The 25,571-nt window shown below is 46.7% G+C and overlaps 1 protein-coding gene across 3 annotated transcripts in view; it reads right to left on the bottom strand.

Annotated features, from left to right (window-relative positions):
• Positions 1-726: 726 nt before the first annotated feature.
• Positions 727-25,571, bottom strand: part of LOC147698215 (glutamine amidotransferase-like class 1 domain-containing protein 3, mitochondrial) — a 69,667-nt gene continuing 44,822 nt past the window's right edge. For all 3 annotated transcript variants that reach the window (XM_086934857.1, XM_086934858.1, XM_086934859.1), the window contains one exon: positions 727-955. In XM_086934857.1, the coding sequence (XP_086790983.1) occupies positions 763-955 (193 nt within the window). In that variant the 3' untranslated portion in view covers positions 727-762. The remainder of the gene's footprint in view (positions 956-25,571) is intronic.

Here is a 25,571-nt window from a genome sequence, read left to right as displayed (position 1 = left end):
GAATACTCAAATCATGAAGTAAAGTCTTGCAGTGCTAGAGCAAGTATGTTGAAGTATTAATGGCTTTGATTAGGAGGCTAGCCCCCCAAATCCCCTCCAAGAAAAAGCACATATCTTGTTCTTTTCACAAAGCAAGCATTTCCATAAGCAAAAGGCTCATTATGGTATGCAGGTTTAAGTAGAATCTAAATTGCCCGGTCTTTTAAGAACTATGCAAGAGGGGTGATTTCTGGAAAAATCAACCTTACAACCCCCCCCCCCCCTCCGCGCCAAATAAAACCTCTCATTTCAGTTAATCTCCCTGGCATAAATCTACTTTGCGATGTGCTTTGTTTGTAAGTTTGTACTTTCTTTGCTCCAATAACTAAACACTAGCACAGCATAACCTTCCACATTGAATGAAGATATCCAACTCCATTTCACAGCGCTTTGCAGTCAATGGTTTATTTCTCACTCCCCCCACCCCCTAAGAAGCTAATCCATTTGTTGGGTTGAAAACTAACAATGAAGTGTGCATTTGGTCAACTGCCTACTTGCACAACTATTCATCCGACAGGTTTCTACTCCAACAACAGAACATGTAACATGAAAGAGCGTACAGAAGGTCACTATTGCAGATCATTTCACTGAAGTATTCAGACCAGGTTTCCATTTAATTGAAAACTAATTAGTTATCAAGATCTTCCAACCCCATTCTACATATACTCACAATACACTGGGCATTTTGAAAATATTTTATTTGCTTTTTAACACAAATCCAGTTTAGGCAATCTTCAAGAGTTCATCCACTAGTGTGCCAATACCATCGAAAACCTCGTGTAGAGGGGCCTTGCACATAAAGGCACATGTAGTTACTATTCTGTTAGCTTCATCCACATGGCATTCATGAACATCTTTACTAATGTGTTTGGCTCCAATTTCTTCTATTGCCAAAGCAGTCGCAGCATCAGGAAACCTGAAAAACAAACCGTAAAAAATGACCCAGTAGACTTGATTGCACTTCCATGCAATTGCAAATCTAGTATTTCTAAAGGAAGTCCTTTTAAAAATTCAAATGTTCAATTTATTAGGCAGATCGGGTAGCAGCATTTTAAAAAAAAATCATTAGAACTTTTTGGAATATGGGTAGATGAGGAAAGAATCCAGTTTCAGCCGATAACGTCAATTTCACACATCCAAATGGTTCTGGGGTACAAAACAAATATGCCCTCATGTGTCGAGTCACCACATTGACAAGACAATAGGGGAAAGATGCATGCAAGACAAAAGAAACGCAACTGACAACTTGAGGGAAATTAGTTTGCAATCAGCGACAGGACATGGAATTTCCATGGTTAGGGCAGAAGCGAACTTATTCAATTCAGCACAATTACCTTCCATTGTTTTTGCAGGGGTCTGTACCTAAATCAGATATTAGTGTAGGTGCTGGAGGTTCAGGTGTATAAGTGTCTTTTTGAGAGCATCTACCATCAGAGGCTTTGCAGTTTATTCTTTACCCAACCTGGATGAAACCATTTATTAAGTGAGCCCCAATACCCTTTTTCAAGTTGATCAGCTATCTGTTGAGCTTTAATCTCCAATAGCAACACTGATTGCTCAGTCAAGGACCAGCAAAGAAAAATAAAAAACCAACAAAAACTTCAATTAAGGCTGAAAATAAATCAACTACCAGCAGAACAAGACAAAAGCCCAGCTAAGTTACTATGTAGAAGTAAGATTTTGGAAAACAGCTGTCAAATTACCACCTCAAATCCACAAGATTTCTGCAACAAACTAGCAACACATTACCCAAACAAATAGATTAGATTTTTTATTCAACAAGAGAAATAGGATCCACAGTCACAAGAGAAATGGGTTCCATGGTTGCACAAACAAACAGATCATAACAGGCAATCTCCATGTATATCATCCTTCCCAAGACATTTGAGCCTCAGAATTTCAAAGATCTGCTAAAAGTTAAACCATTTCCCCCATTTCATTCTGCAGAGCTTTGTCAGGAAATGAAGGTCTGATAGTATCTTCCCAGGTTTTATAAAAACATCTCAGTTATTACTCCATGTCCAACGAGGCTCTTAAACCTCATTACTACACTTGCAGGTTCCCATAAGGTGAAAGTACACTCAAGTGGAGTCTGGTCTGATCAGCCTCTTTAGATTGCTGCAGAGGGACCGATTTCTACCAACCGGTTAACATGTAATGTACATTCTCAGAAACACTAAAGATCACGCCCAGACTGGAAATTTCTAGTTGGTAGCTGGTGAACAATGGAGATACAGAAGGACAAGTTGCAATCCTAGGACCGGTTACAGGAGCTCAGCATCAAGGTTACTCTGCCTATACCCGCTGGTCTAAGGATGGGAGCAGGCCTATCTAGTAGTAGTAGTAATAGCTTTATTCGATAAAAACATATCATAAAAGCATTTCTTACATCTTGAAAACATTTCATATCCAAAACAGCATATTGGGTAGGGGGGCTCGGTCACTGGATTAACAGTTTTCTTGCAGTTCTTAGACGCCAGGCCCAGCCCAAGAATTTTGCCATACAAGTGGAAAAGAAGGGTCTAGCATCTGTACGTAAGATACGCAGGGCTTCCAAGTGAGAACGAGTTCCCAAACACCTGCAAAGGGGCTTCAACCACCTACGTCTCGGGACTACATAGACACTACACTCGAACAACATGTGGGACACAGACTCTACCCTTAGGTCACAAAAGGGGCAATAAGGAACGGTTTGAACGGGCGGTCTCCAAGTGGACGTGAACTCACATAATGGAAGCACCCCCACCCTAAACTTAATGTACAGTGATCTGTCCCATGAGCTCTGAATGGTGTCTGAATGGTGTCTAGATAAGGTTCCCTTAACGGTAACTCTTTGACCGACAGAAACAAAACTACAGATTTACAATGATTTGTACTTCGGACCCTCTCATTGTCTACCCATGCCCAGTAAGCCTTCTTTAGCTGCTGTTTCGGGGGTGCAGATTTATTGGCCCAAGCCTCTCCTAGGCCTAGTTTGTGGAGCAGCTTTTTGACCTCCCTAAGCCAGATGATCTTATGTGAACCCGGTAGTGACATAATGTCATTCAAAGCTTCTGCATAACTTCTTAATTCCTGCACATTCCAGATTCTGGACCATAACAGAAGTGGGCGTAGTTTCGCTTGATCGCAGATTGCCCGGGTACCTGCGTCTAGCAGCAATGGGATTGTTGGCGTGCTGTGGGGCAAACCCATTAGGTCTTTATGGAAGTTGTTCTCAAGGTGGGCCAGAGTATCAACTCTATGAGTGCCCCACAGCTCAGCACCGTAAAGTGCCGCGCTTACAACCCTTGCCCTATAAATATCTAAGGGAGCCCCAATAGGTTTTGATGATGAGGCTCGCTGTTCCTTGAGCAAGGCACCTGCTACCCTTTTGTGAGTAAGGAACACTTTTTGGTGGTGTGCCTTCCAGCTCATGGTGTCACTGATGCGTATACCCAGGTAGTCAAATTCTTTGACGCGATCAAGTGGGACAGAATCTAGAACCGGGGGTGGACAGATTTTTTGGGCGGGTTGAGGACTAAAAACTTAGTTTTGCCTATGTTTATAGCCAAACCCCTTCCATCACAGAAGGCTTTGAAGCTGGAAAGTAACGATTGGATGCCCATTGGTGATCTCGAAATTAAGAGGGTATCGTCCGCGAACAAGAGCGTTGGGATTTTCCTTCCAGCCAGGGTGGGTGCATCTGATGGTTGTTGGAGAAGATGCTCCACCACTCCGTTAATGTAAAGAGAAAACAGAGTGGGGGCAAGCACACACCCCTGGCGAACGCCTCTGTCCACGGGGATACGAGGTGTTTTCTCTCCTTGTGCACCCCATCTAATTTGGGCGAAATTCCTATCGTGAAATTTTACAAGCAGCGACAGCAAATAGGGAGGGAGGCCTAACCCATCGAGGACGTTCCATAAGAGTGCGCGTGGTACCAGGTCGAAGGCAGTCCGCAAGTCAATAAAGACTAAATACAAACTGCCCCCTCCCAGCACCACCACTTTCCAATAGATCATTAGAAGGCGGAACGTCTGCTCGATTGTGCCTGTTCCTGTCCTGAAGCCCGCTTGAAGATCTGACAGGATGTGATTTCCATCTGCCCACTCGATGATCCTGCCCAATACCACCTTCCCTGCTACCTTTTGAGAAGAGTCCAATAAACTGATTGGACGATAGTTCGCTGGGTCGTCCCTAGAACCTTTTTTAAAAATGGGTACGACCTCAGCGCCCCTCCATGAGTCAGGAAAGACTCCACCCAACATCACTTCGTTCAAAAGCGAGGAAATTAATCTACTCCAAGAAGATGGATAATTCTTGATTAGGTCTCCTGGGATTCCGTCAGGACCTGCTGCTTTGTTCGAGACAATACATTGGATTGCTCTCTCTACTTCTAAGCTGGTAAATGGACCATCATAGCACGGGAGGTTAGTTATAAAATTAGGCAATAAACCCATGGGTGGGCAAGCTAACTGGGGTGGGCCTGGAGGAGCGGAGTACAGTTGTGAAAAGTGGTCAAACCATACGCCCCCTGGAATGTTACAAGTTAGCTGCTGGTCAATGGGCTTTTCCCTAGGTCTTAATAGGTCCCAGAACCTCTTGGCGTCCTTCCTAATGCTTGCCTCTACTAGATCTCCCCAGAAGTTAAAATCATAAACCTGCTTGGCTTCAGATATGGGTTTTTTGTAAATTTTTCTAGCAGCCCTAATATCAACTGCGTCTTTGGACTTTAATGTGACAACAAGTTCCTTCTTAGCTTCACGACATTTTGCAGTATACCACTTATCTGACTGTTTAGGCAAGGTTTTCGAGGGACCCCTACGAGTGGTTTGGGGAACAATAAATAGATCGCTCAGTGTCAATACAGTCTCAGTGAATAGAGGTAGGATCTTATTATCAGTTAGACTTAAAGTGTCCATCCGGGGCTCCACCTCTTCCAAAATAGTCCCGGCTTGGGCCATCCTTGTATCATCGGCTAAGACTTTTGCCCACTTCAAGCGCCTGCTACAGTTTGTGGGGGCTAGTTCATGGGTGGATTTCCACTTATGACCAGGTGGGCCTTGATTTCCAGCCTGCCAAGGAGATGAAATAGTTAGCGATAAAGGGTTGTGGTCGCTATCCCCCGACACTATAACCTCCATATCTAGGTGGTGTTGCCAGAGGTTGTAGTTAAGCATGATGTAATCAATCCTAGATGTATGGTCTGGTCTGTTGTAAGTGTGAGCACCCATATGGTCAGATTTGGATCGGCCATTTGTCGGTCGCAAATTATGCTCCATACAAAGAGAATTAATCTCTATTGCGTTTTGCGACCATTTGGGGATCGGGTCAAGATTCAGAATAGGAATACCTCTCCTGGTGTCCTCCTCAAAAGTGTCCAAGATATCTTCTCTGGCCAGGGGCTCAAAACAGCAATTGAAGTCGCCTGCAAGCATTACATGGGAGTCCGCATTGCAGGCAGCCAGGTTGCGGTTTAGGCCTGTGGAAGGTAGATGGGATACACCGCCTTTAGCACCCCTCAGGTAGATATTGAAAACTTCCATACTTCTTCCCCCTTTGTGGGTTATCGTTAGCCACTGGAGATCAGATGACTGGGTGTTTCTTTCTTTTACCCTAAAGCCTAGAGCAATACTAATCCATATAATAAGGCCACCCGACGGGCGACCTTTGGATCCTTTTTCCTGGGCGGCGGGGATAAAAAAGGTGGAGAATCCCACTCGGTGTCTTGGCTCCAAACACCAGGTTTCCTGAAAAAGGCAGATGTGATAGGGTTCCAGAAAGACATTCCATTCGGGGATGTCAAAGTTGCGACCGAGACCAGCCACATTCCAACATAGAATTTTTAAAACAGAGTCACCGGGTGGAGAAACCTTGGTGGAGGCAATAGGCATAGGAGAAACAGTCGCGCCCACAAGATTTGGAGACCTCACAGGTGGCTCGGTTTGCTGGAGATTAGAGGTCACATAGGGGGCAGAGCAGGTTGGTCTAAGGATGGGAGCAGGCCTATCTAGTAAGAAAGGTATGCAATGACAAAAAGTCGCACAGCAAAGCTCAACCTTGGAGAAATACAAACAGGAGGGAAAGAAAAATACAACAGCTGCTTTCGCGGAGTCAGACAAACAAGGGATATGGAAATTAGTTTGTCATGGCTTAAAACGGCGGCTCAACTTAAATGGTGCCGCGAATGCCAACTTCACATCGAGTAATATACTAGCAGAATGAGATGCATAGCATTTAAATTTCAACACTTCCTAAACAGTCTGTAGGATGGTGCTACTCTTACATAAAGTCCAATCCAATTTGGGACTCCTTTCTCATCACAAAGTCCCACAAGGATCTATCAAAGTGACTTTACCTTTAACACACATTAAAGCAGTGCTAAATCACAACTTCAAACTCATCTACAAAAACTATGCAGATGAGAGATTTAAAACATGGTGATACAGGAATAAACTCTTAACCCCTGCCCAAGTCAGATCAATGGATGTGGAATTACATTAAGGTCAATGCTTCAGAAATCTGAAATAATGTTACACGGTGAATGGAAAAGCCATGATGCTCTTTATGGCCAGATAAACTGACCCCTCCATCAGGGGCGGTTTCTCCATAAGGGCTGCACCCCTGAAATTCCCACACATTTACATAATAAATAGATAGATTTATTTTTCTCTAAGTAATGCAAGATATTTAAGTCTGGGCTGTCTGTTTCAGGCTGCCTGCCCTGCATCGCTCTGATGAGAGAGATGGTACTCAGGCAGTAAATCAACTTTTGGAACTAATGCAGGACGCAGGGCTTAGTGCTTCATTGCCATTGGGTCTATGGTTGCATGGACTCTGTAGGCCAGTGACGCAAGTAACATCATGGTTTCAGGCGGAGACTTCATCCCTATGTGACTTCAAAGGTACACCATTCAAAGACGTAGATCCCACCCTTTCATCATACGCGAGATTGGATGCAAGCACGTCTGATTCAGTGCCTTGTTCTCAGTAACGGTAAGTGTTGGCAAGCTAAAGGTGTTATTTCTACTGTGCTGAGACCCCTCATCATGCTAACCTCCCCCACGGACACCCCAGACCCTGTTGGAAGTGGAACTTCACCATTTATAACACTGCAAAACGGATCCAATTTATGAGCAGGGTTAGTTCTTGTTCCCTTGTGAAGTTGATCCAAATATCTGAGGCGAGAAGTGTGCTTACAGTGGACACCTGATGTGAGACATTAAAACTGCCTGTGGCTTTATGCCCCCAAGTGAACAATGATTCCAAACACTGATTGACTTCGAAACAGTGAATGTTTAAAGCGTGGAGGTAATTTAAGTGATTTAATTACTCTTATTTCCCATACTTAATCTTACATTCTGCAAGAGTTAGCTATTTTGTAATGCATCTGTATTTTTTTCTGTGCATACTTTGAGGCTTAACCATGCCAGATGTTTGAGGGGCTTTGATTGGCTTCAGCCTTAGTACCTGCACTCTGTGCATACTTTGAGGCTTAACCATGCCAGATGTTTGAGGGGCTTTGATTGGCTTCATCCTTAGTACCTGCACTCTGTGCATACTTTGAGGCTTAACCATGCCAGATGTTTGAGGGGCTTTGATTGGCTTCAGCCTTAGTACCTGCACTCTGTGCATACTTTGAGGCTTAATCATGCCAGATGTTTGAGGGGCTTTGATTGGCTTCAGCCTTAATACCTGCACTCTGTGCATACTTTGAGGCTTAACCATGCCAGATGTTTGAGGGGCTTTGATTGGCTTCAGCCTTAATACCTGCACACTCAAAGTGCTGTTTAGTGGGTTGACCTCTCTGCAGAGCACATAGAACAAAGCGTATGTATTCCATTTGCAATCGAAGTTCTGTGCGTGTGTGTAAAAGGGAACACATAGCAAAACATTCACGGCAAAAGTATGAAAATAAAGTAATTAAATCTCACGGAGTACAGTATGCTTGGGGAAGTGAAGTGACAGATGCAAGGAAGTGCATTCAGGGAAGAGTGAAAAGAGGAAAAAGGTGGTTGAAGATGTGCAGATGGACAATATATGCAGAGAAAAAGGATACATATCTAACAAAGCACACATAACTGAAGGCCAAAACTCCTTCTATAGGCTCAATGCTATTTAACACACTCACTATTTCAGAATTAAAAAACATTACCAATGTTTATTTATAACAAATCATTGTTACTCATTTATTTTATACGGCTAACACCCATCGACAGCCAATTGTAGTGAAAAGTTTTAGGTGTAGATCAGTTATGTCATTTATCTGGATACAATTACATCTCAGAGAGAAACAAGTAAACCAAAATACTGGCCGGTTGGCACACTATGGGAATCAGAAATTTGTCATGTTGCTTCATAGAGAGCCCCTACTTTTTACATCCCATTTAAAGATCTGTCTGCACATATTTCTGTACGGCTGGTTGAGGCCAACAGCTATGGGTGGTTCCTGAAGCCGGGTGGTTACAGCATTTTTCCAAAGCTAATGCTGCATGCACTTTAAAATGTATGCTTGCCCACTGTTTTGAAGTGAAAAAGTTGTCTTGGTCTTGCTGTACAATTTACACATTACATTAACTGCACAACATTAATGAAGTAAGATACAAGGCAGTTTTTAATACTTTTATTATTTCAAGACTATCCTTTCCTACTGCTCTATAAGCCTTGCTTCATCTCTACATTCATTTGCTTTTGAATGTACCATATGGCAATCTTTTTTCATTTCCTTCTCAGAAGAAGGACCCACCCTGGATCCCAGGTATGTCCATTAAACCTGTTCACGTGGCTCGCTATATTAAAGTCATGCCCACTGATTACACCCTACCACTGTCACCACCCGCCACTGCCCTCTACCAATAGTGAAAATAGTCTCTGGAATCTTTCCATTATACACTCTTAATACTCACTTGACAAACAGCTTTAATCAACTTTCTACACAATGAAAAGACCTCTTTCCACACAATGAAAAGACCTCTTTCCACATCTTTAATGTCCTGAAAAGATACAAACGTCATTCTTGTCAAACTTGGCTAGGCTAAGAGACTGTACCACAACTTTCCACTCAATTATTGGACGTCTGCAAAGAATCTAAAACTACAGCAAGACTACTAAAACGTAAATTTGAACAGGTGTATCCCCAATCTTCAAGTCTCTACACTGGCTCCAATTTACCAAGACACTTTTGTACACTATGAATCACACAGAGCAAGAACAAGGCAACACTCAAAGCTCTCAGACACAAATTCCTGCTTACAGAACAGCAGCAACTTCCACTTCAAATCAGATCCAAAAACGGACTATTTTTACAGCTAGTGATTATTCTCTAGCCTTACTATTGAATGATCCTCTCCTTGCAGTTCATAATGTGCATGCCTTTTCTGTGTGGCTACTCCGTTGCATACCTGTTCTCCTTACAAACTATATTTCAGTATCCTAATCATAAATCACCACAAATCAAATTCCTTTAGGGTTAACTATCTTACATTCCTAGCTATCTTAAAGGTCCTAGTTTCACTCACTGCTCATCACAAATTGGAAACTGCTTGTTTAAACTAGTCTTGCTATCCAACCTCCTCCAACCCATCTACTCATTCCATTTTCAACTTGCATGAACTCACTAAATTGCACCATACCCCTACTAACCTACCACAAGAAATGGAGTAAATGTCCAACAATTTCCTAAAAGCACAAGTATAATCAAACCACCAATAGTAACTGATAACCAATAATGGACCACTAACCCTGGGTTATGGGGTAGCCATAACATGCGTTAACTCATTAGGGCTAGTAAGAACTCCATGAAGTTAATTACAATTTAAGCTTTTCCACTTTATCAATACATACAGAACTATTTCCCAGTTTATTTTTAAAAGGTTAAAAATGGAAATTCAGGGTTTTTGGAGTGATCCTAAATGCCGTCAGTCATGACTGCCACCCAATATCTATGGGGACTGACTGGGTGGGGGTTAGTGTGTGAAATTTTAGCACTAAAGCATAAATAGCGGATAGGCTCAAGGTTAATCACATTTTTATTTAAATTAGGCTCAAGGTTGATCACTTTTTTTAAAGTAGATTTTCATGTACGTGTATTGATTTTTCATCTCTGGGTGTGAAGTTCCTGAAACCTATCAGGAATTCAAGTAAGTGTACAATTATCAGTTAAATAAATATGGAAACGCACTAGTGTGAGCTTAATTTGTTCACCAACGCCCCACCCCAATAAAATGGAACAGATAAAATGTACAAAATATAAACTTAGATGAATACAGGTGGAAATGCAAAAAATATACATAAACTAGAAGCCCCAATTACAATGCAATGGGGTGAATACTGTAGCGCCTATTGTTTAGGTGATCAAGATGGTGTAGGATAGATAAGACAACTAATGTCCAATGGTTAATTTAATTTTCTTTACCTAAACAGAGAATACCGACTGAAGAGATTGCCCATTTGAAGTGGTAAAGGAACTGTTGTATTGTTGACGGTCTAGTAGTTGGGGTGGGAGGAGCTAGGTGGGCTGAGGGGAAGAGGTGGGGTCAGGAACAGGAAAGGGCAGTTAGAGTAGGGACGGGGACTAAGCAAGAGGTGATAATAAAGAGCTCCTAATCACAAGTCGTGTCCACGTGTATATGTGGGTTCGGGACACGACAGCTGGCGACGAGGGTGGGATCCAAAGAAACCCCCACCTCACGAGTGCCCCGTCCTGCAGCGTGGAGCGCACTCCGCTGCAACGTGGCCCCTGCGGCGCCAGTAGCGGGCCCCCCAGGAGTGGCCGGATCTCCCCTCACGAGTGGACGAGGGTCGAGAAGGAACACAGCGAGCGAGCGCTGAGGTGTCCTAGAAGCGCTGAATCGGAGCGCATGAAAACGGCCGAAAAGGGCGCCGAAAGAAGAGCGCCAAACACCGACCGAGGTAGACGCGCTGACGAGCGCACAGCGCGCCAACGCCGACAAGGGACCGGAGACCCCTCCGAGGCTGCCCAGGTGAGCCTGACGTGCTGCGCAGGCGGGAGGAGGCGAAAGGAGAGCCCTCAGACACGCGCTGCCCCACATAGAAGCCAGCGCTAACCCGACCAGGGGCAGCAAAAAGGCAAGACAGGCAGCAGGCAACACGCGAGACCAGCGCTGGACAAGAAGTCCCTACCTGAACGCGCTGGGAGAGCGGAGGTCGGCCCAGCTCCACTGTGAGTTCCCCAATATTGAATGTGTGTGCCCGGAGAGGGAGAGGAACCTCGTGGTGTGCCAGAGGAGGCGGCCATTACAAGGTCAGGCAACTCTAGGGACAAGCCCTGTGAAAACAGAGGGCGGCCATCTTTGAGTCAGGCAGACTCTTTAAACAAGCCCTGGCAACACCAAAAGGACACTATCAAGCGCCACCAACTCGCGAACAGTGCTCGTGGAGCACAGCAACAAACAAGCATTGGTAAAGAAACAGCATCAAAGGTAACGAACAAGCATTGGCATCTACAAACTTACCGACAAACACCAGAAGTGAGGGGAGCGGACGCCCGCCCCTGTGCCCAGAGTCAAGAGTCAAGAGTGAACCCACCTCCTCAGGATGTCCAACAATCGCGCGCAGGATGCTCCCGCTGGAAAGGAGATCAAGGGCACGCATCTGCGAGCGCCAGAACCCCTAACAGTCACGACTGGGAGCAGCATGGGCCTCAAGTGGCAGGAGTGGTTGGAGGATTTTGAAGACTATGTCAAGGGCTCCAGGATCGAGTCAGACGAAGACAAAATAATTACTCTCCGCAACCTAGGAGGGCGCGAGATCAGCAAGATAGTGCGAGAGATCCCGACCACGGATGGCGACACCTATGTCAAGGTAAAGGACATACTGAACAACCGTTTCTTGCACAAACGTAACGTTGATTATGAGAGACACAAGTTTCACCAACAGCACCAGGACAAGGATGAGCCACTAACGTCTTTCATACACCGACTAAGGCGCCAGTCCCAGTACTGCGACTTCACAAATTTCTCCCCGGACGCGGCCATCAAGTCTCAAATTATATCGGGATGCCATTCAGAGTCGCTGAGACGAAGACTACTGAGGAAGCCACAAGAGCTGGCAGAAATTGAGGAACACTCACGAATATATGATCAAGCTGAAGAGAATGCAGCAGAAATCGAAGTTAAACCCAGCACCAGCCGAGAACATGCCAACCGCGTCTCCGACCGCCGACACGGCCGACAGGCCTACCGAGGCAACCCACAAGACCGATCACGTCGATCCAAATTCTCACCTAGACGCCGGACAGATTACCGGCCCAGAGACTCAGAGAGGAGAGACCGACGACCCGAACGCACCAGGCGATGCTACCGGTGCGGGTATGATTACCCTCACATTGACTCGTGCCCTGCCATGGGCCAACGCTGTCGAAAGTGCGGCAGATCCAACCACTTTGAGGTCATGTGTAGCGAGTATCACCGAGAACAACGTAGCGGTGCTGATCGACGCACCAGCCAGCCGAGATCTTCAAGAACAGAAACCAAGCGGCACCATGCCAGAGCCGTTCAGGATGAACCTGCTCACTCCCCAGCATCATCTCACTCCAGTCGCGAGTCCAGACGGTCCAGATGGGATCGCCGATCCCCTTCGAGAGAATCCAGATCCTCTTCTTCCAGGAGATCGGGCTACACCACCGAGTATGTCAACATCGCTGACAACGACCAGCTCAAACGCTACCCCCGGCTTGACATCATGGTGGGCAATCATGCAGCAAAGTTTGTCATGGACAGCGGTGCCTCTCTCAATTACATATCTGTCGCTGAACACAAGCGCATGGTTCCCAAGCCTCACCTGCGCTTTGCACCCGTTCGAGTATACACATGGATGGCGAGGAAACCACTCCCATGCCTGGGGAAGTTCGACACCACCCTCACTCACGGCGATATCACCATTCCCGCCGTCATTCACGTTATCAAGGGACCAGACGCCGACTGCCTACTAAGTCTTCCGACTGCTGAGTGCCTACGCCTTGTTCACATTCTCTTCAACATAAACGACAGCTCCAACTACGTCGTGAAATACCCTGCCCTCTTCAAGGGCTTGGGCAAACTAAAAGGCCGACAAGTACACCTGCATATCAATGAGCGAATCAAGCCCGTCGCTCAACATCCACGGCAAGTGCCGTTTCACCTGCAAGCCGCGGTGGCCCAAGAGCTGCAAGACCTTCTGGATGCCGACATCATAGAACGCACCGAAGGACCCACCCCCTGGGTGTCCCCGGTGGTTGTCGTGCCGAAAAAAGGGACCCCCGAGAAAGTCCGCCTATGCGTAGACATGCGCCTCCCGAATACAGCAATCGAAAGGGAGAGACACCCCGGCCCACACCTAAGTGATATGATTACAGCCCTCAATGGAGCCACGGTCTTTTCCAAGCTAGACCTCAACAAGGGATATCACCAGCTCGAGCTAGATGACAACTCTCGCTCCATCACCACGTTCGCCACACACCTCGGCCTCTTCCGATACAAACGCCTCAGTTTTGGTGTGTCCTCAGCAGCTGAGCTCTTCCAAGAGACAATTCGACTTATCATCCACCACATTCCAAATTCTCTCAACTACAGCGATGACATTCTGGTGTATGGTGCCAATCTTCGAGAGCACGACATCGCCCTCGACCGCGTCTGCAGGGCCCTGCTAGACGCAAACCTGACCCTCAATAAGGACAAGTGCGAGTTCCACCAGTCGACACTGAAATTCTTTGGACACATTTTCTCATCCAACGGCATGAAACCAGATCCCGACAAGGTGGCTGTGCTCAACAATACCAAGAGCCCTGAGGATGTAAACGATCTACGCTCCTTCCTTGGGATGGCGAGCTACTGTGCTCGTTACATCCGTGACTATGCCACAATAAGTCATCCTCTGAGACTCCTCACGAAATCCAACCAGCCCTTTGAGTGGACCTCAGACTGCGAGCGTGCCTTCAGAGACATTAAACGGGCAGTTGAATCATCCGACTGTCTGTCCTACTTCAACCCCAAACGCAAAACAGAGATCACCGTAGACGCCAGTCCCGTCGGCCTGGGTGCAATCCTGGCTCAATATGACGACGAGTCTGACCAACGGAGAATAATCGCCTACGCCAGCCGCAGCCTCACGGACCCGGAAAGGAAGTACTCTCAACCTGAGAAGGAGAGCCTGGCGGTCGTATGGGCGTGTGAGCACTTCCACATCTTCATCTACGGGAAGCACTTCACGCTCATTACCGACCATCAGGCGCTCGTGACAATATACGGTAACCCGAAGAGCAAGATGCCCCCCAGGATTGAGCGGTGGGGCCTCCGGCTCCAGCCATACCAATGGACACCATCCGCGAAGCAACCAACAAAGACGCCGTCCTGCAGATCGTGATGAAGCGAATACTGTCCAACAGGTGGAGACATCATCCACAAGATGACGAAGAAAACTCCGAGGTCAGAAGTGAACTCCAAGCGTTCCGACACGTTGCTGATGAACTTTCAATCACTGAAGATGGCCTTCTTCTAAGAGACCACCGCATAGTCATCCCGGCCACCCTCAGACAAGGCGTAGTTGATCTAGCTCACGAAGGTCATCGTGGGGTCGTCTCCACCAAGAGAGCGCTCCGAGAGCGCGTCTGGTTTCCTGCGCTAGACCAGATAGTCAAAGCCACTCTTAAGGACTGTCATCCCTGTCAGCTAACGGGTCCCAGCACGCCACCAGCACCGCTCCAAATGACACCGCTACCTGACGGTGTATGGCAAGAAGTTGCAATGGATTTCTACGGGCCCCTGCAGTCAGGGAAATATGTGATCGCCATCGTAGATGAATACTCACGGTTTCCAGTGGCTCAATTCATCTCGTCCACCAATGCCGCCTGTACCCTTAAAGTGCTGGAGGAAGTCTTCGCAACCTGGGGTGTTCCCAGAATCATCAAAACAGACAATGGGCCCCCGTTCAACGGGCACGAATTCAGTGACTTCGCGAAACAGATGGACTTCCAACACCGCAGGGTCACCCCGCTCTGGCCACAAGCCAATGGAACTGTCGAACGCTTCATGTCCACCATCAAGAAAACCTTCCAACGGGCCACGGCCGAAAAAAGGGACCTGCAAGCAGCATTGAATGAAGTCCTCTGTGCATACCGAACCACTCCCCACTCCACGACGGGTGTCTGCCCTGCCACTCTCATGCTCGGGAGGACACCCAGAACTCGGATCCCAACCTGGGAAGGTGCGCTGAAGAAGCCCCTCTCAGACCATCAGATCGAAGACATGGCTGCAACAGATCGATATCACAAAGAGAAGCTGAAGGAACATGCGGATCTTAAACGGAGGGCCCGATCCCCTTCTCTCAAGGAGGACGACAGAGTCCTTGTCAAACAAGAACAGCGCCAGAAAACTGACTGTCGCTTCAGAAACGAACCTCTTACAGTGGTGCAGCAGAAAGGCACAATGGTGACTGCAGAGTCAGAGAACAGGCGGGTCACTCGGAACGCTTCACACTTTAAGAAATGCCCTCCTGAGAAGCGTGACTGCACGCCCCCTGCCTCCGTGCCGGAGAGCGCTGAGCACCCTGAGGCAAGTGCGCCTGACTCGGCACCCCGCCCGGAACCAAACCCCGTGGGCGAGACTGCTGTGACCCCCTCGGGTCGCCCACGACGCCAGGTACAGCCTCCAAGAAGACTGATTGTTGAAATGGACTAAGTTCACTTTGCTATTTTGTTAAGAAGGGGGGAGATGTTGTATTGTTGACGGTCTAGTAGTTGGGGTGGGAGGAGCTAGGTGGGCTGAGGGGAAGAGGTGGGGTCAGGAACAGGAAAGGGCAGTTAGAGTAGGGACGGGGACTAAGCAAGAGGTGATAATAAAGAGCTCCTAATCACAAGTCGTGTCCACGTGTATATGTGGGTTCGGGACACGACAGGAACTATCAAATTAAGCACAAATAGTCCGAGCAAACAGTGGTCCAAAACACACGAAGATTGCTGCCTGAATCAGACAATTGTAATGTTTTGGTTGAAACTAGGTGCACTCAAAGTCATAGCTACTGTAGCTTGCAATATTTTAAACTACATTCTGTAAATAAAGTAATGTTTGCAATTACTAAGCACTGCTGAATAATCTAGTGGTATGCTCTAGAATAGTGGAATGAATGAAATTAGATTATATTATTTGGAGGCAAACAAAGACAACAACTGAATGACTGGACTGCAAAGGCATGTGGTTAAGCAATGCTGAAATTGCTAGTTTCTTGGCCAACATATAGGACTCATCACAATAGGGCTCTTCACAACTTAACATTCCTTCACTTCCTCACAATCCAAAGAAATAGCATAAGTGACTTCCAAATTGTAAGAGGTGGTTCAGGAAGGTTATCGAATTGCAATGCTCTTCATTATGTACCCTGAAAGGTTTGCCAAAACAAGGTGATAAAGCTGCAAGGTTTGACCATTTAGTTTTAACTAATGATTGGGTGGTCATGACGGATGTTTGAGATATTACCAAAGATAACCAACTTTAATATTTTCGAATTTTTTTAATAGTGCATAATTTACGTGGAAATTATTGTTCAAGTAGTGGTAGGATTTAAGGACATCGTTTTTCTATGTGTTAATGGATTCTCCCCTAGTACTTTACTTCCAGGGAACTTTGAGGAAAGGTTAGGACATGTTGTACTGAACGTCAATCAGTATAAATGGGTTTTCCAAATGAAAATCTGTTCTATAACACATCACACACAACCCAGCGCATGGGCTAGAGGAACATCGGGAGGCACTCGACATATTTGTGGCACAACAATGGGAAAAGAAACAAATAAGGGGCTGATGCAACGATCAGTTTGTAGGTTTCAGTAACTAGCTGCATTGGTGATGCTCCAACCCCATTTCCTGTTATCCAAGCGAGGGTTTACATTGGAGTGAGGAGGTGGTTAATAAATTAGCACCAACAAACCATTGCAATTCAATTTTTGGGCCGTTTTGAACAGTTCCCCTAAAGAAACTGGAAGAGGTGGTGGATGAATGTCTATGCATGAGTAGAAACAGATAGGAAACTTAGAAAGGTGCATACAAGCACCAGATCTCATGGCACCAGAAGATTAGGGGATTTCGGCAGCCTCTAACAGATAAGGTTAATATTTTTCAGGTCTGGAAACTTACCATTGCATTTATTTTCTTCACTGTGTAAGCTGACGAGGAATTCATTTTTCTGATGAATGAAAACACAGGCTGCAACGAATTAGTTAAACTTCTGCCACACTCTTGCCATCCCTACAGTTTTGTGCAAACATGGTTCTGAATGTGACCTACACATTTTAATGTTTCAAATGAGACTGAAGCTAGATGTTCCAACAATGGGTGAAAGTTGCTCCACAAACTCCATAGGAATGCTATGGAGCAGATCTCGATAGGAGATGGTGGTTTCTGGTGGTCAGCACTGGCACTCAGTGGTCAACACTAGCACTTATTACAGTCTGGCACATGGTAGCACTGCTAATTTGTGGGGGGGGGGGGGGGGGGTACAACAGTTTATATGGATTAAATACTATAGTAAAGTGACTAATCTCCCAAGAGTGATGGTTAGCAGTTGTGTTGGTTTGTCATTAGCAACCGGCAGGGGCAATGGGTGGTGCAAACTGCAGTGGCCGGACTAGTGCCCTGGCACTTATTTTAAATAAAATCAAGCACTGCTATGGAGGAAAGGGCATGAAACTCACATATTAGGGAGGGGTAGAGAAACCGCAAGCTAGCGGACATGTGGGCTGTCAAGATATTCACCTTTATACCATCTGTTTGTAGCAGGTAAGCAGAAGGCTTATGAGATTGCTACAAACGGCCAAATTAAAGAGCAAACCTAACTCTAGACTGGTTGTCTCGTCCATTGTGGAGAAAATTCTCATTTGTATTAATAAAATGGCACAAACTATAAAATACTAGCATTTTTAAATGTAACAATTTGGAGGCTTAAGGTGGGGCCCCTTATCAATTCCTGCAAGACCAAGCCTCGAAGTTCCACAATCCTAGTTTAGGGAAGGACTTCAGATGTGTAGGAGAGTAGGGTCTGCTTCCTATGGTCACCCCCACTTTTTGCTGTGATTCTCTGATTTTTCAACTAATCAGAGCCACAGCCCAGCTGTTCTATACATGTACTTTAGGTGCATACCCGATTGGGTATTGGGCCACCTTTGTGAGCCCCTGTATAGTGTACCATAGGTACCCAGAGCATAGGGGCATACAAGGCCTACCAGGGGCTGCAGCATGTATTATGCCACCCCTGGCTGGCCATCCAAACTGACACCACAGGCTGATCACTCCGCTTGGGTAATGTGGTGTAATCACCCCTTACTTAAATATAATATATCTATATCTACCTTAGATACACATAGGAATCTACAACTCACTCCAATGCATGTCTTAACAATCTTGGAGGCAGAGTGCTTGGTTTTATGTGAGAGGGTGCCCTGGCATGAGCTGAGCCCCTCTGCAGCTTTCGGTGCTTTCGGTGCCATCCCCTCATAGCGGTTATATGATATAGCCATTCCATATACTCTTAAGTGCATCAGAATCCTCGCGGTTAATGCTAACTTTCGTTTGGCTTTATCAAAACATGTTGTGTAAGGTGTAAAACACTTTGGAATACTACCCCCACCAGTTCTGGTGGTGGGGTAGCATGCCACTCTTCTAGAGGGAAAAGACACGTATGTTCCTGCTTTACCCGGTTAAAGTTAAACAGAGCCTCAGCACCACAAAATGGATGCTGCTGCCACATACACAAGTCGGACCTCCTGTTGCTGGGGGAAACTCGAGCAAGGGCTGCCTGGACAATAGGTTTCCTGTTGAGGAAAGTGCTAGCACCTCCCCAGACAGCCTGTAGTGTATTGGGGCAGGGTGGATTGAATGGAAAGATGCTTTTCCAGACACTGCCTGGGGCACACTTGGTGCTCCATGAATAACCGGGTTCAAACCAGTTGCTGGGGCACTCTAGTCCTGCTTGGGCACGAAACTGAAGGGAAAGGGGTGTAACCAACCCCTTCCCAGGTCCACCCATAGGAGGGACCTAGCAGGTAATTCAGCACCTAAAATCAGTATAAAGATAGGAGCTGTGTCCGCAGACTTTAGATTATCCTGGAACGAAACGGATACGAAACTCAGACCTTCGACGTTCTATTTTGACTAGAAGACTGAAGACCTCTCCCTTTTGGAGAAGGAGTGACCACCCTGTGCAAACAGGTACCACCAGTAACTTGCTTGTCTGCTTGGTACCTTTCAGACTCAGCGACACAGGAACTGGACTCTCCGACTTCTGACTCCAACCCACATCCACAGCAAAGCCGAGACCTGTGGCGGACACGAGAGACGTGGGACGAGACACCCTGGACATCCTGCATTTTGCTAACAGTGCAACTACCGAGGCACCCTCGCAGTTGTGCATTGGGGTACGAGAAGCCTCAGACGAGAGCGCCATCTGCACCGAAGCTCAGCCCTCCACACCATGAGTGCCGCGTGGAGCCCGCTCTTGCATTTCAGCTTGACGAGTCTTCCCGGTTGCTAGCCCGCTGGCTAGTTAGCCTTCCGAAGACTCTTTTGAAACTAAACTGCTTTCCTGGTTGCTCCACCTTCCCTACAAAGGAGAAGCCCCTCAGACCTTGCTGGTCTGACCCGAAGCCAATCTTCACTTCCTGTGTGGATTCAATTTGCCAAGGCTTGTTGGGTCCAATCCGGATACTTGCACCGCAGTCAACTAGAACCTTCGTGGGACAGCTTGAATCCAGCTCGTGGTCGACTCCTCCTGGTCCTTGTGGCTGCAGAGACAATCTTCATCTCTTACCCCGAGATCGCGACATCGCCTGGTTCCTTCCTGGTCACTGGCTAGTGACCCAGACGGTCCCCTCTTTCAGGTTCTTCACTTCGATCCATCCTTGGATCCACCCGGCCACTCTGGCCGCCTGCAGTTCTTTCGCAGATCTCCATTGAAAGCATCGATGAAACCAGACACGAAAAGACACCTATGCCCCCGGCTTCCCTGGGTGAGGTAACTCTAGTACTCAGTGATCCCATGGGTATTGGCTCTCCAAGTGTCCTAGTTTAAAGGGTTTTTGTCGTAGTCCATCCAGAAGTGCCCTTAAACAGTAACTTTGTAACTTCTTCGTTCTCCATTATAAGTCAATGGTAACTCGCAACTGTGTGTTTAGACACTGCACGAGTCTCGCGTGGGTCTCCTACTTCCTAACCTTTGGTTGTCTAGTGTAGCCCCAGTGATTCCCAAGGCCTATGCACTATTTCTGAAGTGGTTCTTATACCACTTAGTATATGGTTTGTGAGGCCCCTAGGGCAAAACTGTATTTGTGCAACTTATCGTGTGCTAATTGAGTAAATTGTGATGTACTTCGATCTCTGAAATCATAAAGAGTTCAGAGGGGGGGGGTGTTAGAAATAACTACATATATTTGATATATACCTTGTGAGGTGTCATTTTATTTGGTATTCAATGGATTATAATTGGTAAAACGGCTTGCTTCACATGCTCGGAGGTCTTAGCCTAAGACTGCTGGTCCATGCTACCACTAGGATAGCTAGTCTATAAGGTTGACTTTACAACCATCATGAATAAGGGTAGTTTAGACTGGTGCAAGGTGCCCACTAGAATAGTGGACATCATATGCCAGGCTAACTTCTCACATTGGTGTGCAGCGGATGGGATAAGAGCTTGCTGTTTTACCATATAATCTTAAGATATCATTTGAAAGATCACATTAAGGTACCTGTAGGTACCTCCAAGTTCTTATAATACTTGAGGTTCTACTGAACTTAGCAGTTGGAGGAAAGGGCTTCTAGAGAGGTTCTAGTAGGAACACATTTAGTGTAGGTAGGTGCACACACCACACTTCACTAGAAAATGTCCTTGGAAACCGGCCCTAGTGGAACTCTTTAAAAATACACCCAGAAGGGGCCCTCTAAGTATGACTCATGCACTTTTAATGACCTTCAAAGCCTGTGTGCAGTCAGAAAGTTAAGGACTGAGTCAACCTTTAACCACCGGATAGATGTTAGTGGCTCATGATGTAGAAAATGCATCAGACCCAGGGAACCAAGATAGTGGAGAGAGGGGCCATCCATCAGAGAACATTTCACCTGAAAAAGATCCAGTGGTCTGATGGGGATGACGACTAGGATGCAGTAGATGAACCTAACCTGGGCAACACAGGACTATCTGGAGGTGGAGAGGGCCAAGGTAGGCCCCTCTAACCTTCCAAGTAGGCCTAACCTTGGAAACAGAAGGAACAGATCACTGTCCAGTCGTTCTGGTCATTCTGATTCTTAGTAGGGTCCAGTGCCTTGGCTAGGAGGAGGATGACTTCCCCTCAGAGGAGAGAGCACAAAGCTAGGATGAAGGAAGTAAATCTTAGGATCAAGAGGCAAAAAATTGCCCTTGCAAAAGAGATCGTGGCTCTTGCAAGAGAGCAAACGTTGAGTGGGTTAGAACCCACTGGTTGCAGCAACATTCCTAGAGATAGGGAAAGGTCTTATGACCATAAAAACCTAAATAAGATGGTCCTTCCCTACAAGAGTGGGGATGACATCCACAAGTGGATAACTGCTTTGGAGAGGTACAGCGGGTACCCCAGAGTCAGTGGGCAGCAATCTTATGGCTCTTTTCAGATAAAGGAAGAGACACGCTCCTCACAGTGATAAGGATGCCAACTACACGGTCCTGAAGAGTGCTCTGATTGATGTGTTTGGCTTAACCACTAAGCAGTATAGGTTGCTGTTCAGAGACACCCAGAAGACAGACTCAGGACTGGACTGACTTAGTAGATTGTGCTACTAAAGCTCTGGAGGGCTGGTTACTGGGCAGTAAGGTCAATTACTATACAGGATTGTATAATTTGATTATGAGAGAACATATTCTTAGTAATTGTCAGAATCAGTTATTGAACCAACACCTGATTGACTGATCTGACCTCTCCCCAAAAAGTGGGTAAGAAGGCAGACAAATGGGTCTGAAGCAGAAGGTACAGAACCAAGGTGGTGATCAGAAGAAGCTAGATCAAAAGGATGGGAAGAAAGCAAAAGACCAGAAGTCTTTGCCAGGTCCCCAAAAAGCTTCTGACGGGGGTTCTAAGAAATCCAAAAAGAAAGAAGGTCCAAAGAAACCATGGTGCAACTTTTGTAAGGTTAATACTCACTGGTCCAGTGATTGCACCAAAAAGGAGACAGCTACAACCACAATTGCCCCTAAGGCAACTGTTCCCCCTAGTAAAGCTAATATTGGTGGTTCTCAACAGAAGGGTGTAGTAGGGTTGACCCTTGGAACGGAGGTGGATTGTGGCCTAGTCAGAATACCAACTAAAGCCGTTCTGGTCTGTGAGGTGGACATTGCTATGTCCTCTACTGTGATCCCAGTAACGTGGGCAAGTGCAGTACAGACAGACTCCTTTAATAACAAAGTGGCTCAGAACTACAGGGACACATGTGCAAGTGTCACCCAACTTTGTGGACCCTGGACAGATCATACTAGGTGACAAGTATCTAGTGACCAATACAAGCAATGTCACTACCACCCATAGTATGGCAATTTCCCTGGGGAGGTGTCCTCAAAAGAGTAGTTAGTTCAGACCTCCCTGTAGAAGGTTTGCTTGGCAAGGACTTCGAATCTTCAGTCTGGTCTGAAGTGGAGTGGAGTATAGGACTCATGCAGAGATGCTAGGTATATCAGCACATGTCCTTGCTGTGACCAGGTCACAGGCCAAAAAGTGAAACACTGAACAGGCCCTGGATCCTGGACCAGTTGCCTACCAGGAGGAGAAGCAGTAGGGTTGAGGCAGTGCCTTCCCACTTGCCTCAGAATGAGGATCAGCCTTCCAAGGAAGCGGATTGTGAGACCCAAGTAGGAACTGTCCCAGAAGAGCTCGAGCCTGATCAGGTGGAGTTCCTTGGGACAGGGGGACCTTCAAGGGCAGACCTAGGCTGGCAAAGTTGTACTGCCCTTCTCTTGAACCCCTCAGACAGCAAGCTGATGCTGGGAATGCTACTGGTACCCACAGAGTATTGGGATGAAGGGCTCCTGTATTCAGAGGCTAGAGAACCCAAACCTGGTGCTTCCAGGAGATTGGTCATTTCTTTGGCATTCAGGGGCTTCCTTCTCACCTTAGCCCATGATATTCCCCTCGCATGACATCTTGGCCAGAACAAGACTTGGGACAGGCTTGTCCCTCACTTTCACTGGCCTCACATGTATGAAGATACCAAGGAGTTGTCGCTCCTGTGTCACCTGCCAAGCCAGTGGCAAATCAGGTGGCACCACAAAGGTCCCCCCGCTAATACCACTACCTGTGGTGGGGGTTCCCTTTGAAAGAGTTAGAAGAGACATTGTTGGACCAATGGATCCCCAAACAGCATCTGGTCACAGGTTTATTCTGGTGGTAGCGATCATGCCACCAGATACCCAGAGGCTATTCCCTAAGGACCACAGAGGCTTCCTGGGAGTTCTCAATAGTGGGTTTTCCGAAGGTGCAAACTTTACGTCTGGATATTTGACTGCTATGTGGAAAGTGTGTGGAGTGAACTAAAAGTTCATCACACCCTACCATCCACAGTGCAATGGTCTAGTTGAAAGATTCAACAAGACCTTAAAGGGTATGATTAAGGTTCACCTGAAAAGCTTAAGCGAAGATGGGACATCCTACTGCCCTGCCTTTGGTTTGCTTACAGAGAGGTCCCACAGAAGGGGGTTGGCTAAAGCCCTTTTGAACTTCTGTTTGGGCACCCTGTAAGAGGACCCCTTTGCCCGGTGAAGGAAGAATGGGAGTTGCCTCTCAAAGCTCCAAAGTAAGACATTGTGAATCATGTACTTGGTCTCCGCTCCAGGATGGCTGGGTATATGAAAAAGGCATCTAAAAACCATGAGGCTAGCCAGGAACTCCAAAAAGCCTGGCATGACTAAAAGGCTGTGCTGACTGTTTACCAGCCAGGACAGGAAGTGTGGATGTTGGAGCCATGGCCCCAGCAGCACTCCAAGACAAATGGTCTGGACCCCACACTATTGTTGTTGAGCAGAAGGGGGAGGTAACCTATTTGGTTGATCTTGGAACTCCCAGGAGCCCCCACAGGGTGCTTAATGTCAACAGATTGAAACCATATGTTGACAGGGCAGACATGGGCTTGCTCATTGCTACAGATGAGGGACAGGAGGAGGAGAGTGACCCTCTCCCAGACCTGCTTTCTCAGAACCCTGATTATGGTTCAGTTGATGGTGTAGCATTGGCAGGCAGCCTCACTGAGCAGCAACAGAAGGACTGCAGACAAGTTTTACAGTCCTACAGACATAAGTTCTGACTCAAAGTCAGACTACCTGGTGCACTCATGAAGTGGACACTGGGGACAGTCTGCCTGTCAAGAGTAAAATCTACAGGCAACCCGACCATTTCAGGGACTGCATCAGGACAAAGGTCCAAAAGATGTTGGAGTTGTAAGTCATTGAGCCCTCAGAGAGCCCTTGGGCCTGTACTGTAGTCCTAGTGCCTAAACCTCACACCCAAGATGGTAAGAGATGAGGTTTTGCGTGAATTACAGAGGCCCCAATGCTGTCAGTAGGACAGATGCCCACCCAATACCAAGAGCAGATTAGCTCATTGACAGATTGGCTTCTGCCAATTTTTTTAGTGCATTTGACTTGACAGAGCGCTACTGGCAGATCAGACTAGCTGATGATGCCAAAGTCAAAACAGCATTTTCAACCCCAGGAGGTCATTATCAATTTGTGGTAATGCCTGTTGGTCTGAAGAATGCACCTGCAACATTCCAAAGGTTGGTGAACCAAGTCCTCTCAGGTCTGGATGACTACTGTGCAGCTTATCTAAATGATATTACTGTCTTTAGCTCCACTAGGGAAGATCACCTGATCCACCTGCAGAATTTTGGAGGCCCTGCAAAAGGCAGACCTAACTATCAAGGCTACCAGGTGCCAGATAGGGCAGAGCAAGGTTGTATACCTGGGCCACCTGGTAGGTAGAGGTCAGGTTCAACCATTGGCGAGCAAGATCCAGACCATAAAGGACTGGACTGCTCCCACCACCCAGACACAGGGCATAGCTTTCTTGGGCCTGACTGGGTACTACAGGAAGTTTGTCAAAAGGTATGGATCTATTGTGACACCTCAATGACTTAACTTCAAAGAAAACGCCAAAGAAAGTTCAATGGACAGTAAGATGTCAAAAGGCATTTGATGACCTGAAGCAGGCCATGTGCACTGCACCTATTCTGCAAAGTCCAGACTACTCCAAAGAATTCATTGTTCAAACAGGTGCTTCTGAATTGGGTGTGGGTGCTGTTCTTTCACAACTGAATAAAGATAGTCCAGACCAGCCAATAGCTTTTATTAGCAGAAGGCTGACCCCTAGAGAGTAACGTTGGTCAGCTATTGAGGGGGGGGGGGGGGGAGAGGCCTTTGTGGTTTGGGCCCTGAAGAAGCTGATGCCATACTAGTTGGTACTCACTTCAAGATTCAGACAGACCATAAGCCCCTCGTGGCTAAATCAGATGAAGGGTGAAAATCCCAAACTGCTTAGGTGGTCCATTTCCTACAGGG

The sequence above is a fragment of the Lissotriton vulgaris genome, chromosome 8 (assembly GCF_964263255.1).
Source record: "Lissotriton vulgaris chromosome 8, aLisVul1.2, whole genome shotgun sequence".
Lineage (NCBI taxonomy): Eukaryota > Metazoa > Chordata > Amphibia > Caudata > Salamandridae > Lissotriton > Lissotriton vulgaris.
Note: the sequence above shows the minus strand (reverse complement) of the source record. Positions and strands in the feature narration are given on the sequence as shown.